Raw genomic sequence first — 14,734 nt, forward strand, 5'->3', positions numbered from 1 at the left:
ATGTGATCTATAGTATTCCGGTTGTGTATGTGACGCGTGGTATTGTTTTGGCAGCCGACTCGCCGTCAAATTTAGAGGTAGCCTCAGAGGTCCAGCAATACTTTTTTTAAAATCTAGCAACAGTGGCAGTAGCGGTCCCTTTGCGAACTTCATAGCACTAGACAAATCTGCACTTCCCTATAGCACAGTTGCTACCCGTGGCGGCCGCAAAGCAAGCCTTAAACGTATGAATATGCACCCCGAGCATGGCAAAGGGCGGCGCAAAGCCCGTGTACGATACATTGGCCGCATACTTGCAAACATCCCGGAAACACATACTTTATACACGGACACATCACGCACTCAAGAGGGCTATACCTCGGTAGTTTTGGATGGCACCGAATCCCTGAGAGACTCTGCTGCAATGCGCGGAATAAATGCCGCTTACGGAGAAATTCTCGGTGTTGCTCTTGCAATTCGGTACGCCATCCGTGTTCCTGAGGAAGTGTATATATTGACGGACTCGCAACAGGCATGCCGGGCGTTCCTATCAGGACATGGCATCCCGAGAGCGGCGCACCAAATTCTCAAACAGATCCCGCAAAATACACCAACCACACCTCCCCGCATCCACTTACTCTGGACCCCTGGTCATACCTCGCTGCCGGGCAACGAACGCGCACATGCGGTTGCCCGAGAAATTTCCCTCCGGGCGAGTCGGCGTGGTGAGGCGACTAGATCAGAGTGGGGGGATCCCTTGCTCCGTTACAAAGACATACTCCGTCATTATACACGCAGTCGTCGCACCCACGCCGCACCACCGCCGTCCTTCTCGCGTGAGGAAGCAGTGACATTACGCCAGCTACAAACCGCAACTTTTCCAAATCTTGTCTCTCTCAATAAATTCTACCCACACTGTTATGCAGATCGTTGCCCTGGCTGTGGCAGCTGGCCCACAATCTTCCACGTCACGATTGAGTGCACTGCAAACCTCTTTCCTCCCTTGCCAACTCTCCTTTACCCTCTACGCAACAAAGAGCTGTGGGACGATGACCTCCGCGACGGACCTCCCGAGGTCCTCCGAGCTGTGATACAACGGGCTCGAAACATCGCCGGAATCATCTTAGGGACCCTGGACTGAGGGTTCCTCCCACACTGCTCTCGCCATTCAAATATTATTAATAAACATGTTTTACTCTCTCTCTGAACGTATGAGCCCTAATATTATTTTCCAGCCGTTTAAATTCAGAAGCCGTCAACAGCCAGAGTTTCAGTGGCTGCTCCCCAGTCATTTAGGTCAGCGTTTAGCCTAATTTAACGCAGAAATCGTCGACCACGCCTATCAAAAGGCAAAACAATCTTGAAGCACCTACCTCGAAACCACAAGCAGCATGCGCGACGATAGATGTCCTTCCTGTTTATTACAGGGTACTGTTAAGGAAAGGAGGAGGAATAAACGTTTATTTACGAAACAGTATCCCGGGGTAAGCCCCGGTTCTACTCCAGGTGGGAGGTCTCATTTCAGGAATACTCTGGCCTTCGCTAAATGAAAAAAAAAAGTGTCAACAGTAGTTTCGAAACTTGGGAAAGCACGTGTCTATTACGCTGCAGCAAAACCACGCGCTATTTCAATAGGCGTTATGTACGGTAGCTTTCAGACACGCGTATACTTTTGTAACGCGTCCATGCAGTCAATGAGGCTCTGCAAGTTGTTGTTTTTTTTTTCTTGTTTTTCTACGACCTCCCTACAACAAGACACTGATGTGGGTTTGAACTCATACGCCACGACGTCGTCAGTTAAGCTTTAAAAAATTATGCGGATCCAACACACATGTGAAGCGATCGATGTGAAGCGAATTAAGCTTTCGTGAATCGGTTAACGAAACGCCATAAATTTTGCCCGTTCCTGCGTCTTTGGCGCGAGGAAAACTTGTCAAGCGCGCTTAGCCTTTTGAGTACCCATGCTATACACAATGTGACAAATCTTATATAGGCTTCTATTTCTTCATTTCTTCTTATTTATCTTAAATGCACCGAGAACGTTGTTTGCAAACTAACCCGTACTGGATATGTAGCACAGTATATAAAGCGTAATCATCATCAAGACTCGGCGATTATCACAGGGAGCTAGTTGTCGTTGGAACGATATGTACCACCCACTTCTTGGCCATGTACCATAGTAGGGCATGTGCCATAGTATGAAAACCATCATCATAATCGACGTGCGGTCACGCGTCTTCTTGGCCGATTGCCAGCAGTTGAATACGCGCCGTCAAAATTCTCTTTTTGTAAGAGTATATATATATATATATATATATATATATATATATATATATATATATATATATATATATATATATATATATATATATATATATATATATATATATATGAACGTGTCGAGAGCCGCATAAGAATAGGGGGGAAATGGTTTTTCTATCGCCTCTCCTTTTCGGCGGCGGGAGTCACGCAAAACAAGAACGTTTTTAACCAAGATTGATGTGCACTGGAAGATGCAAACGAGATGACGAACAGTGGCCAAACAATGGATGTCGCTTGAGCCAACGTTCCAACAACGAGAGAGACTTTTTCCTCGGTCAAGCCCCGACCGCGACAAGTTCCTCTTGTCAAAAAACGATGGCTCAAGGTACATCCATTGTTTGGCCACTGTTGGCCACCTCGACAACAACATGCTGTGGCTTATCACTGTACCACACGTATATAGCGACTGGGACCGGTGCCTTCCGGATACATCTCGCAGAATTTCGTCATACGTAGGTCTGCCGCTGGTAGGTCACAGCCACGCTTAAATCTCCCCAATATGCTGTAACAAACATACGTAAAATTCGGCTAAGGTGGCATCGCCCTTGGCAAGGCTGTATGGAGCCCGTCTTGAAGAACAGGCTAGAAACATCCGAACTGTGCAACACGTTTCAAACATCACAACACCGGTGTCGAATGTGTTCACCTTTCTTTATTGAGTGGTTCCAATGATATAGGTAGCAGTTTAGACAGCGAAACACTTGAAAACCGAATCGCACGCATGGTTGCTCCCTAAGGGTTACGTATTTTGTGGTTAGAAGTTGAGAGCGAATAATCTCAACACAACGAGTAGATTGCTTAGCGATACACCCTTGATCAAAGGTATACGGACCGAGGCTTCTGCCGCCGAACCCCAACCTAGAATCGGGAAGCGCAGTCCGAACTCAACTGCAATAGACAGTGTTGGGCCGTGCGAGCGTCAGGTACAAAGAAATGCTGTTTTTCACGCGACGTTGTGGTCAGCATACCTTTGATCACGGGTGTACATCTGTGAAATCACAAGGTCCTGTTCAAGTTGCATTGTGAAATCGGCCCGCTTTCCGAACCGACGAGCCCGTTCTCCTCGAACGGGTGATAAAATAAAACTTGTGTTTGATCAAAGCTTACTTCCTACTCGAAGTAACGCAAAATAAATATGACACCAGTAGTACTGACGATGAGGTATTTTCAAAGCTCGGTCGACAAAAAACGAACTAACCGATAAAGCCCAGCATAGTTCTTGCTGGTTAAAGTAACAAACTGCTCGTGTGACCAAACCGCGCCTTCACGGTCTGTACTATAGCATCACGTGGGCTGCGTCCATTCATCGTTAAACGCGCTTGGAACGCAAAGGCGCAAAAACAAAACTGCTGCGATGTTCTAATCGCCTGCATAAAAAGCAACATAGATTTTTCTACAGAAGTGCACACGTGAGAGGTCTGTGCCCGCGTAAATCACCGACGAGCAAAAGTAAAACGCACAACGTCCGAAAACTAAACATGGATAGAGCCCACCCCGTCATATGGCTATCGTGAAATGCAAGCAACGACCTTCGGAAAGCACCATCCACTGAAAGACGCTCTTCGTGTGTCCATAAAAAATTAAGTGTACGTTAGCAGCATGGCACGTAATACAGCAAGTACGTTAAAGAAGCTTTTCTGCACATGGGGCTGACAGTTTTCGTCAAATATACACGGGCCACTTCCCGCTCTCTACCGGATCTATCCCCGGGCCAAATCGCGCAGGTCGCGGGACTATGAAAAGCTGCGGGCATAGAGCACCACCCTGCTTCTCATTTTGCCAACTTAAAGGGGCGATATAGTGGAACACTATTCCAGGTCGCAGGAGGGTCCAAGCTGGAAAAGACTTGCGTGCTTGAAAACTGAAATTTAAAATCATCCAGGCACCTGAATGAGGTGTATTATCGGGGGAAAAAAATTAAGACCAAACCGGTTTTTTTTTTTAGTTACACGTCAGTGCGTGACGTTGATGTTATGTCAAGAACTCCGCAGCATCTTAGCGCAATTCGGCCGTTGTCACGCAGAGAGAACTACCAAGAGCTGCCTGATTTAGTGTACCGCTTACTCTCGAACGCATATTGAACTTGTTTTATTGACGGATCTTTGTAACTAGCTGCGAAGCGGATGCTCTCAAAATCTGCCACCTCATGGGAAGCTAACTCGAAAATTTAAGTGTAGTTTAAGCGCAATTCAAGCGCAGTTCCTGGCTTTCCAAGTGTTCTGCGCGCAGAACTATCTTCGTATTTTTTACTTCGTATCTTCGTATTTTTGACGAAAACTGTACAACGAGTGCATACACACTGAAGCGTGTGCCTCTTCCACCACATCATTTCACACAATCTTCCACAGCTTCTTCCAAGCACAAATGCTACACACAACTTTGCCTACAACTGGTTGCAAATGTGAAAATCATGGGCAGGCAGGCAGAGCGCTGCTGTTACCTTATCGATCGATTACTATCGCGGGTGTACATTGATTGACTAAGCCTGCGGAAGCGGACGTGACGAAAGCAAAAGGCAAGCCTTCAATCAGCGTCCCTTTCCCATCTAGTATAGTACTCAAGTCTACTGTCTATAGTTTCCGAGTCTAGTGCGGTTCTATAGTTTACCGTCGCTACAGAGACGAGTCGCGGCGGGCCTTACGTCACGCAGAGGTCAAAGTATTCTTCAATGTGATCGATGGAAAATACCACCCCACACGTGTATGTAAAAAATGGACGGATATTTTTTTATTTTTTAATCTGGCGCGACAGAAAGAACACGACTACCGGAGATCTACGCACAGATCGTGGGCCTTTATAAAGAGTGCAGCTCTTGGGAAACGCTTTGCCGTAACGCATGTGGCTCTTCCGCAAGCGTGTGCAGCGCAGAAATGAACACAATCGTCTTTTTTTAATACTCCGCGCGTAACAATGTCTGCGCTTCTGTGCTCGAGAGGCATCGCACTTGTTTGCCACATGGCTTTTTCCGTGAAACATCTCTCCGCCCAGCTGCCATGAATCCTGGGGGTGCCCCGCGGTAAACAGCGGTATGGCATAGAAGTGCTAAAGGGATGTCGCAAAGAATGACTGAGTGCAGGTTACCTTTAGACACGATTGCTGAACCTCCCTTAGGTGCGTTTCTCTGGCGCCGCTCTAGAAACTTTGGATAAGCTACAACACATTGCACTGCTTTGGACTAGCTTAGGAACATTGGATCACATTAGCAAAGATTGTATGAAAAGCGGCCAATTAGGGCCCACACAGCTGCACAAAAAAAGAAAAGAAGAAAGACGGCGCCACCAGCGACACCGATTTGGCCGTCAATTCCATTTTGTTTTACAGTAAGCCTATGCATAAACAGCTTTCGCGCGTTGTAAGTCAAATTAAAGACAAACGGCGGTACTTAATCGTAACTGTGCGTAGTTCGACAATGGTGCTATGCGTCACACCAGTCGAGATGTGGGAGAAGCACTGACGATTGCACCGGATATCATGCACGGGACATATGCAAGCGCATCGGGACCGTAGCCAGCAGACACGTAGAGGTATAGGTAATAAAACACACACACACACACACACACACACACACACACACACACACCGTGTGGCCCACTGTTAATCAGAACACTCAAGAGCACCGATCAAAGTTTTCGGGTGCTCCCCAACTGCGGGCCCTGGTGGAAGCGCTGCCAATGCGCCGAGCAGGCTCGTAGGAAGGGACCATCGCCACGTATACCTCAAGTCGTCCGCTGCAAAGCCGGTCGCTTTCAGCCTTGACATATAGACAGAAACTCTCGCCCATATCATAACTGTTTGTTCACTGAAACAGTGGGCCACACTTTACGCATACATTCGTTACTATACAGGTGCTAATGTGCGCGTCGTGCTTCTACTTGATATGCTTCTGTCCAGTGGCTCAGAGTCGAAACTATACCGATGAGCGTCTCGATCGCGCACGAGTCGGAAGCGGGCTTAATCGCTCCTCGAGCGACTGGCGTATAGAGTAGCTATGGCGTCTGCGCACAGACCTCGGAGGGAGGCAGCCACGCGCATGCGCATTGACGCCCTTGGGTGTGTGCCAAGCGCGTAAGCGAAGCCGTGCTCACACGACCATTAATGCGTCGCATTTGCCGACTCCTCAGTTCAACACGACGCGGCGACGTTCCGAGTTTGTGGCGTGTCGCGCGACGGTGACGGCGCGTCGTATAATGCGTCCGAATCACCCTTACACCAGTAGTATCGCACGCACCCTTTCACTAACCCTGCCCTCCCCAGCCCCACAACCCCAACCCCTTCGATGCGACGTACGTGTTAGGCGTTTACATGGATTCGCTGAAGCCAACTCGCATATCCAAACAGACGCAGCGATTCGATACGTTACTGGCGAATCCACGCAAACGCTGCAGGAGACGTCTGCGTCATTAGAGCGTTTTAGCATAGCGTAACTATCGCCCCGCTTTCCACCTCGCATGCATGGTATGCCCGCACATGCGCAATCGGCGGCAGGGGATTGCGGCAACAAGAACGGTATAACAATAACGCTATGCTAAAATGCTCTATTACTATAAACTATAAAGATGAAGCCACAAGTAACGCGTTTCCGACATATTTTCGGAGTTATGTCGTCGTCCCCTTTGCGCTTGGCCACGACTATACGCGGTAATTTAGGCCTAACACTGTCCCCACGCGTTCACACCAGCGACAGAAAGTACCTCGCGATACGCACTTCGGCCGAGGAAAACGTCGCCGTTCTCATGAGGTGTAAAAAAAAAAATGGACGCGCGGACGCTGTAAGACGACACTCCCAAAAATATGTCAGAAATGCGTTTCATGTGGCCGCAGCTACAATATCAGCTTTCGGCGTGATCGATAAGTCGGTCGCGCCGGCCCAGCTCTTCAGTCGTTGATGGGTACCGGCACCCCTTCCTGTTTGGACATGTCTTCGTACTTGACGCCTTCCCGATGCACCCTCGCAACGTAGCTGAAAAAAAAAAAAGAATATGTATATACATACATATACCTTAGCAGCACTCCTGGCTGCCGCTCCACTGCAAGGCACGAATGTCTCTATATTAATAATAATAATAATAATAATAATAACAATAATAATAATAATAATAATAATAATAATAATAATAATCGGGTGGGTTCCAATTCTGCCCAGCATCGACGACAGTCTACTTTGACTGCTAAGAGGACGGCTTTGCTCGCGTTTGAGAAAGAGATAAAAAAATACAAGCATATGTTATCGCTGTATTTTAACACTTTCCATATGCAAACCTATGGAAAACACTACGTAGCTTGCATTATGAGCATCAAAAAGCGCAACGTTTCCATGTGTGCGGGCGATCTTCCCGTCGAGCTTCTGAGCATCTTGCTCTGCCGCCATCTTGTTCGGACAGCGAGGTTGCCTGCATCGTTTCTGAGTTGATAGCCGTCTTTACGAAGCTCTTGCCGGATTCGTCAGAATTGGAACGAGAGCCGACATGGACGCTTTCCGCTTAGCCGTCTTTTTAACCATCGATACAGCTAGCATTAGAACAATGTCATCATTATCATCATCGTCATCGTCGTTGTTGTCCGTCCATTTGATGCAGGACAAAGCCGGAGTCTCCAATAGCCCTTGCCATGTATGAAATGGAACTGGCCCCACGTCGATAGACTTTTTTTGTAAGCGCAAGACGTGGGAAATGGGGTGTGAGGACAGCCCGACCATCGGCAGATAAATATGACGTATAGCGACGCACTGCCGTCAAATATGGTAGTCCCTACACAAAAAATAATAGTAAATAAATAACAAATAAAAAAATTACACCGTTTGGGACATACATTGTCCCCAAACAATAATTGTTTTGCTTGCCTCTTCTTGAAAACTCTGCGCTCGCTACTCTCGCGTCAAAAGGAGCGGCAACTTTTTTTTCTGTCGCGAAGCGAAAGGGTCTTCGAGCTACTTTTTTTACAGCGAAGCTGTTTGTGGCTAGATTCTGTCGGATCTCCGTGGACACAGACCAATCATTTTTCATACGTGAGCCGATGCCGACGATAGTGCAATGCCGTGCCGATCCGCGGAACAGGTGAAGCAGGCTTCAAGCACTGCCCATACGTGGGCCAGAGTGCAAGGGCACTGAATTTTGCAGCAGGCCGCTCGCCGCCGATCGGGGAGACCATATAGGAGCGGCAGACTCGTTCAGGCTCCAGCTGCCTCCACGACGCTCGTCAATAAAACGGAGCGGGCCTTACCCTTCCCCTTTTGCAATAACACCCCTCTCCTTTCCACCGCAGCGTCTTCGGCGCATTTTAATGTGGAATAAACGTGGTTTCATTCATTCATTCATTCATTCATTCATTCATTCATTCATTCATTCACGCGGCGGCAAAGACGCTCGCAAGTGTTGCCATGGCAATTCTGGCGCGTTGTGCCGCCTGCGGCATTCCGCGCGGTATTTTTTTTTTTTTTTCGCTAATGTGAACGGGCCTTGAATTTAAACAAATGCACGCAGGATAGGAGGCTATTACTGTTTGGGGACAAGATATGCCCCGAAGGGTGCGAATTTTTTTTCTTGGAGACATGTATAGACGAGGTGTGTGTATATATACGGACTACTACTGCAGATTGCATGCATGCGTCCCTGGAATTCTCGAAAGAATTCCGAGAATACGTACGCGATGAGTCCGGCTGAGATGCAGGTGATTCCGGCAGCCACCAGGTAAGGCAGCCCCGGCAGGAAGTCGAGAGACCAGTTGAACAGCGACGTGATGAACAACTCGCCCAGGACGGGCACCACCGCGTCGAATGAGGCCAGGAAGGCGAACACCTTGCCTGCACGGGGACAACCCGACCATGGCTCGGACAGAAAGTCGCGTGCATATATATATATATATATATATATACACGTGTGTGTGTTTGTTGTGTGCGTGACGAGAAAAAAAGCAAGAGCAGGCTGGATCGGTTGGTGACATCAGTGGAAACACGTTCTTTACAACTCAACGTTTCGAAAACATTGGACAGTAAAGACCGTGACCGTGTTTCCATGCACGTAGTCTGCATTTTATATGCTATATATATATATATATATATATATATATATATATATATATATATATATATATATATATATATATATATAGCGTGCAGCACGACACCCACCCCTAAGGTATTCCTCTGCCCCCCCCCCCCCCCCCCCCCCCGCCTTCGTCCCTTGGAGCTGACCCTGGATACGCCTCTAGTAAGAGGTTGCTGAAATAGATTGTACACCAATTTTTCTTCATCTCTGAATAACAAAATTTTAAAAATTATGAGTTAAGTGTGTGCTTGTGTGGCCTAACGCGAATTCGACCTAAGACTACTTCCATCAAACGTTCCCTGTGGTGACACGTCCACTGTTCTTTTTTGAGTGTGGGCTTGATGAAGCTGAAGTGTGCACATCTACTGCACAGCTGACCCGACACGGCGTACTCACCCACTTCGTCCTGTCCCACCAGTTTGGACATGTGGGTCCGCACACCGACCTGGCCCAGGAAAGTAGGGATGCCGAACACACAGTCTGCGCAGAGACGGAGACCGCGCGCTCAAACTGATCAGCGCGCGCAATGTTCGACGCAAATATGTAATAATCCCTCCGCGTGAAACAACGATTAAACGGGTTGAGAAAACGGCAGCATACAAGACAGCGATTCGAAACGGGGTTGATGACCACTGGAACCGCAGTTTCCATTACTTAAAGGCAGGCTTGAAAACATATAACTTTTTTATGAGAGCACAATGCAAACGAGAAAAACATGAACAAAGAAAGAAAAAGAAAGCGGTCGAGTTATTAACAACAATGGTAAGAAAACGCTAGTGCGAGTAAAGCTAACAAAGCCACATACAAACGCTGGTTAGCTTTCAGAACGCGGAGATTTACAGGATCATCGATCATTCAGCGCAATAATAGTGATTAGAGCATACAATGATCCCACTGCGAGAGTGAGAATACGTTTATTTTACACAAAGTAGCATTTTAGTTTATCACGAAAACAATTTCTATCGCGGCATGTGACGACGTAGTCGGGGAGATAATTCCATTATACCTCCAAGTGTGGAGCGACTATGTTCGCTACTGCTATAAGATTCGATCAGGGATGCGCATTAGGGAATATAAGCCCTGCACTTTTGAATCTTGCAGCTTTTGAAGAAGCGTTATGCCAGGCATTCTGTGGCACTAATCATATTATCGTACCAGCGGCTTTCCGTAATATATACTTCGTTCCCTTCGAATAAACGTTATCCCGATAGTAAGCGCCTGCGTCATCCGCTTTTGCTTTGTTCGGTCTTTGATACTGTTGTTGCAACGTCGAGCTCTAACCAACTATATAGGCAAAAGCCTCTCGCACATGAAACAAAGAGACAAATAACAAAAAATTCTAGAGTTTCACTAGGGTAGAAGCTTGTGCGAACTGGTCTTTCATGGCAAAGGCAAGCACAGCGCCAAAGACATGGACACAGAAAGAAACGCATCACGCGCGACTCTGACTTCCAAACAAGGTTTATCGGTCATGCAAAGACCGTCCCCCCAATAAGCATCCTTGAAGGCGTGCACCGCGGACGTCTTTCTTTCTGCGCGTCCCCGTACTCGGCTCTGTATACTCGCTTGTCGCGAGGCCTATATAACGTCCAGAAACGGGCACAGCGGGTCACGAGAAAACCACAGTTGGGAGGACCTCTGGATGAATCGTCACCACCTGTGTTTATTATTCAACGCCTAAACCAGCGCGCGCTGCGCGAGCGTTTTCGAATTACACATAAATACACGTCGTCGTATACCGCGGCGAACGATAAATTTACGTAAGGAAAGCTTCCACGGGCTCCGCCGGCATTTCCGATACGCGGGACTCCTGCGACAGTCACGTGCTGACTGCCATAACGGGCACTTCGCGAATTCGTCAGACAAAAGGACACGCCCCCCTCCCCCTACATGGGGCCAAGAGCTCGACGGCCCCATGCCATTGTCACGCGGTGGAACAAACACGTACGGCAACTTCGATAAGAAGCGCGGTCGCGGAGAGACACGACGGATAAGGCGCTAGCGCCATTCATTTCGTGATCCCCGAAAAATAACTTTCACTCTCGAGGAACTTTACGGACAGAGAGTTGACCACTCCAGATATAAAGTGGGCGGCGGAAGGAAAGATTACTCGACGTGAATTGAGTCAGCAGCAGTAGAGAAGCGCTGGGCAGTCGGCGACACAATTCACTGCCCTCTTGTCGCAAACATCCCGGCGAGATATTCGGCGAAATATGCGTCACTGTTACGCGATTTCGTGGGCCCGCGAAATATGTCGTCGGCCATGCGCTTCACGAGCGGCAGTAATCTTCCGTATGTATATATATATATATATATATATATATATATATATATATATATATATATATATATATATATATATATAGCGAACGCGTGGCAATATATTTTCGCAGCTCACGTGTATACACTCTGAAAACAGTTTACGCCCTTTGGGGCGTATCTTTGTCCCACAGCAATAACTACTATGCCAACTGTCGTACTTGCGTTTTCTTTCTTTAATACTGCGCACACCACTGAGTTCCCTACAAAAAAAAAAAAAAGAAACTTAGTCACTCAAGTATCCTTACGTGATTTGAATGCGAAAGCATAGTGACTTTTCCAACTGGCTACGTCCGTGATACGTGACGTCATAGATTGTCACATGTCCTTAATCCACCTTGCTCTAATTTGTACCAACCTCAGTCCACCTTAATCCACCTTGCCCTAATTCGTACCAACCTTAATCCATTTCGCTCAAATGTGTGCCAACCTTAATTTACCTTAACCCACCTTAATTCACCTTCATTCATCATCATCATCATCATCCTGGTTACGCCCACTGTAGGGCAAAGGCCTTTCCAATACTTCTCCAACTACCCCGGTCATGTACCAATTGTGTCCCTGCAAACTTCTTAATCTCATCCGCCCACCTAACTTTCTGCCGTCCCCTGCTACGCTTCCCTTCCCTTGGAATCCAGTCCGCAATCCTTAATGACCATCGGTTATCTTCCCTCCTAATTATATGTCCTGCCCATGGCCATTTATTTTTCTTGATTTCAACTATGATGTCATTTACCCGCGTTTGTTCCCTCACCCAATCTGCTCTTTTCTTATCCCTTAACGTTACACCCATCATTCTTCTTTTCATAGCTCGTTGCGTCGTCCTCAATTTGAGTAGAACCATTTTCGTAAGCCTCTAGGTTTCTGCCCCGTACGTGACTACTGGTAAGACACGGCCGGTAGGACACAGCTGGTAAGACACAGATACCTTTATTCACTTCACCTTAATTCACTCTGCTCCAACTTACGTCACCTTACTCTAACTTGTTCGAACTTCAATTCTGTATTATTAATGATGTCATACAAAACGGTGATGACGTCGCCGATGGTGATGATCTTTGTTACCACTCGTTGCGGTGAACGCCGGCGTTTCTGCGTCATGGGACATATAATGCTTTCGCTATCATAATTCTATGGCGCACATGGCACTTACAGATTACGAACGGCATGCGCGTTATCGGCTTCAAATAGCTAGCATTCCTGACAGGAAAGGAGCGACCGCAGTGTTTCCAAGAGAGGAAACGCAAGCAAGGCAGATGAGGGTCATTGTTGTGGGACAAAGATAAGCCCCTAGAGGTGGAAACTGTTTTTATCCATGGCAATATACTGTTCTGCGGGAGCTCCGCGGCGGCACACGTTCCGATGGGGGTGGAGTGACAAAGAAGCTTCACGTCTAAGAGCCCGGGCTGACGTTCAATATCGCCGAGCCGGAAAAAAGAAGAAAAATGGCAACCATTCCATTCTGAGAAGATGTAATGGCAGCAAAAGCTGACGACAGTCAAAGCTCTGAAACGAAAAGCAAAGTGCTTTTCGCTGCCATTACATCTTCACAGAGCGTAGTTGTCATTTTTTGCGTTACGAGCCTGGCGTCATTGCTCGTTCGGAGGTGCCCGGGCTCGCGATTGTAGTTTTCGTCCAGCATCGCTGGAACCTTCTTCGTCGGTGGTCGTTCCGCGCCGGCGCCGTTTACATTCTCGTTGCTGTTCCCTCCGGCGCTCCTCGTACGCATGTTGTTCTTCGGGTGTACGAACTACACGTGTCCGCCACATCGATAACGCAGCTGTTTTTAGCGCCGATACCTCTCCTGCTTATATAACGCGACAACCCTGACGTCACGCTATTGTTCACGGCGAGCGTTTTAATCTGTTCCGAATTTTGACATCTACGCCGCCGCACTGCACCCATATGGGTTCGTCAGGAATCGCTAGGTCAGTTTCCGTTGCCAGACACCGAAGAAACTACGGAAGGTTAGTCATACACAGCTTTCGCTGTAAAATTGGCAGTTTCGCTCGAAGAGCGAATCGTTGACAGCGATAACAATGTGTATAGCAGTGCTTTCGAAATTATTGGCCGGGGTTCTAGCGATACGCGTGGCGACACGGTGGCACGACGCGGCACGCGAAGTAACTGCTGCTGCGATATGCCAGTGTTGCGCGACGCCCGGTATAGTAGTTGCCAGGGCGCTGTGCAGAAGAAACAGCACCCTGGCAGCTACCAGGCGTCTCACAACGCTGATACGACGAGGCGGGCTTCCAGCGGCGAGATGGCGCGCGAGACGCGTTCGGCGGAAAGGCGTCGGCAGTGCGTATAGCCACTGTCCATTCAGACCACTGCATGCACTGCGGCGTACAAGGAAGAGCCTCCTTGGGCACGCACATCGCTGCCAAGTAGGCGCGCGCGCGTGTGTGCGTGCGTGTGTGCGTGTATACGTACGCAGGTAGTAGAGCCACTCCTTGAAGGCGAGCCCCAGAATGGTCATCTGCACGACGGCAAAGGAGACGCCGACGAGTGCCATGGCGGGGTCGCTGATCTTGAGCACCTTCACGAAGAGGAAGATGATGGGCACGCTCATGGCCACGTTGCTCACCGAGGATATTGCGGACACCGTCGCGTAGGTCGCCACCGTCCAGGAGTACATCTTGCGCACGTAGTAGTACATGGTGCCCAAAGCTGCGAAGGTGCAACATGTATAACGCGCAGGTTACAGTATAGCTTCGGGTCCAAAGGTTGCGAGTTATACTACTGTCGTAAAGGAAGTATAGGGAGTCATAAGGGGAATACGGGACCACGTTTCGCGCAAACTGGTCGCCAATAGCTTGTGAGCTTATACTACTGTCGTAAAGAAAGTATATATGGCGTCCATATGGGGATTTCGGGGCCATGTTAAGCGATCGCACGGGCCATGAACTCGCTGACCATCCTCGGCACGTCTCCTGGGAAACTCCAGTCTGCCAAACGATGGTAGGTAATTAGTGTGCGCTGACATAATTAAACTGATAGGATAGCCGCACGGCAGGAAAGAAGCTGGGCATTGTGTGTGTGTATATATATATATATATATATATATATAT

General features: G+C 48.1%; 1 protein-coding gene across 2 annotated transcripts in view; it reads right to left on the reverse strand.

Moving 5' to 3' along the window:
• Nucleotides 1-2,933: 2,933 nt before the first annotated feature.
• The window catches only part of LOC126517530 (probable peptidoglycan muropeptide transporter SLC46), a 31,806-nt gene continuing 20,005 nt past the window's right edge, over nucleotides 2,934-14,734 (reverse strand). For both annotated transcript variants that reach the window (XM_072285292.1, XM_050167271.3), the window contains exons 4-7: nucleotides 14,097-14,333; nucleotides 9,741-9,824; nucleotides 8,944-9,100; nucleotides 2,934-7,261 (exon numbers count right to left, since the gene is read on the reverse strand). In XM_072285292.1, coding sequence (XP_072141393.1) covers nucleotides 7,177-7,261; nucleotides 8,944-9,100; nucleotides 9,741-9,824; nucleotides 14,097-14,333 — 563 coding nt within the window. In that variant the 3' untranslated portion in view covers nucleotides 2,934-7,176. The remainder of the gene's footprint in view (nucleotides 7,262-8,943; nucleotides 9,101-9,740; nucleotides 9,825-14,096; nucleotides 14,334-14,734) is intronic.

This window comes from Dermacentor andersoni, chromosome 11 (genome assembly GCF_023375885.2).
Source record: "Dermacentor andersoni chromosome 11, qqDerAnde1_hic_scaffold, whole genome shotgun sequence".
Lineage (NCBI taxonomy): Eukaryota > Metazoa > Arthropoda > Arachnida > Ixodida > Ixodidae > Dermacentor > Dermacentor andersoni.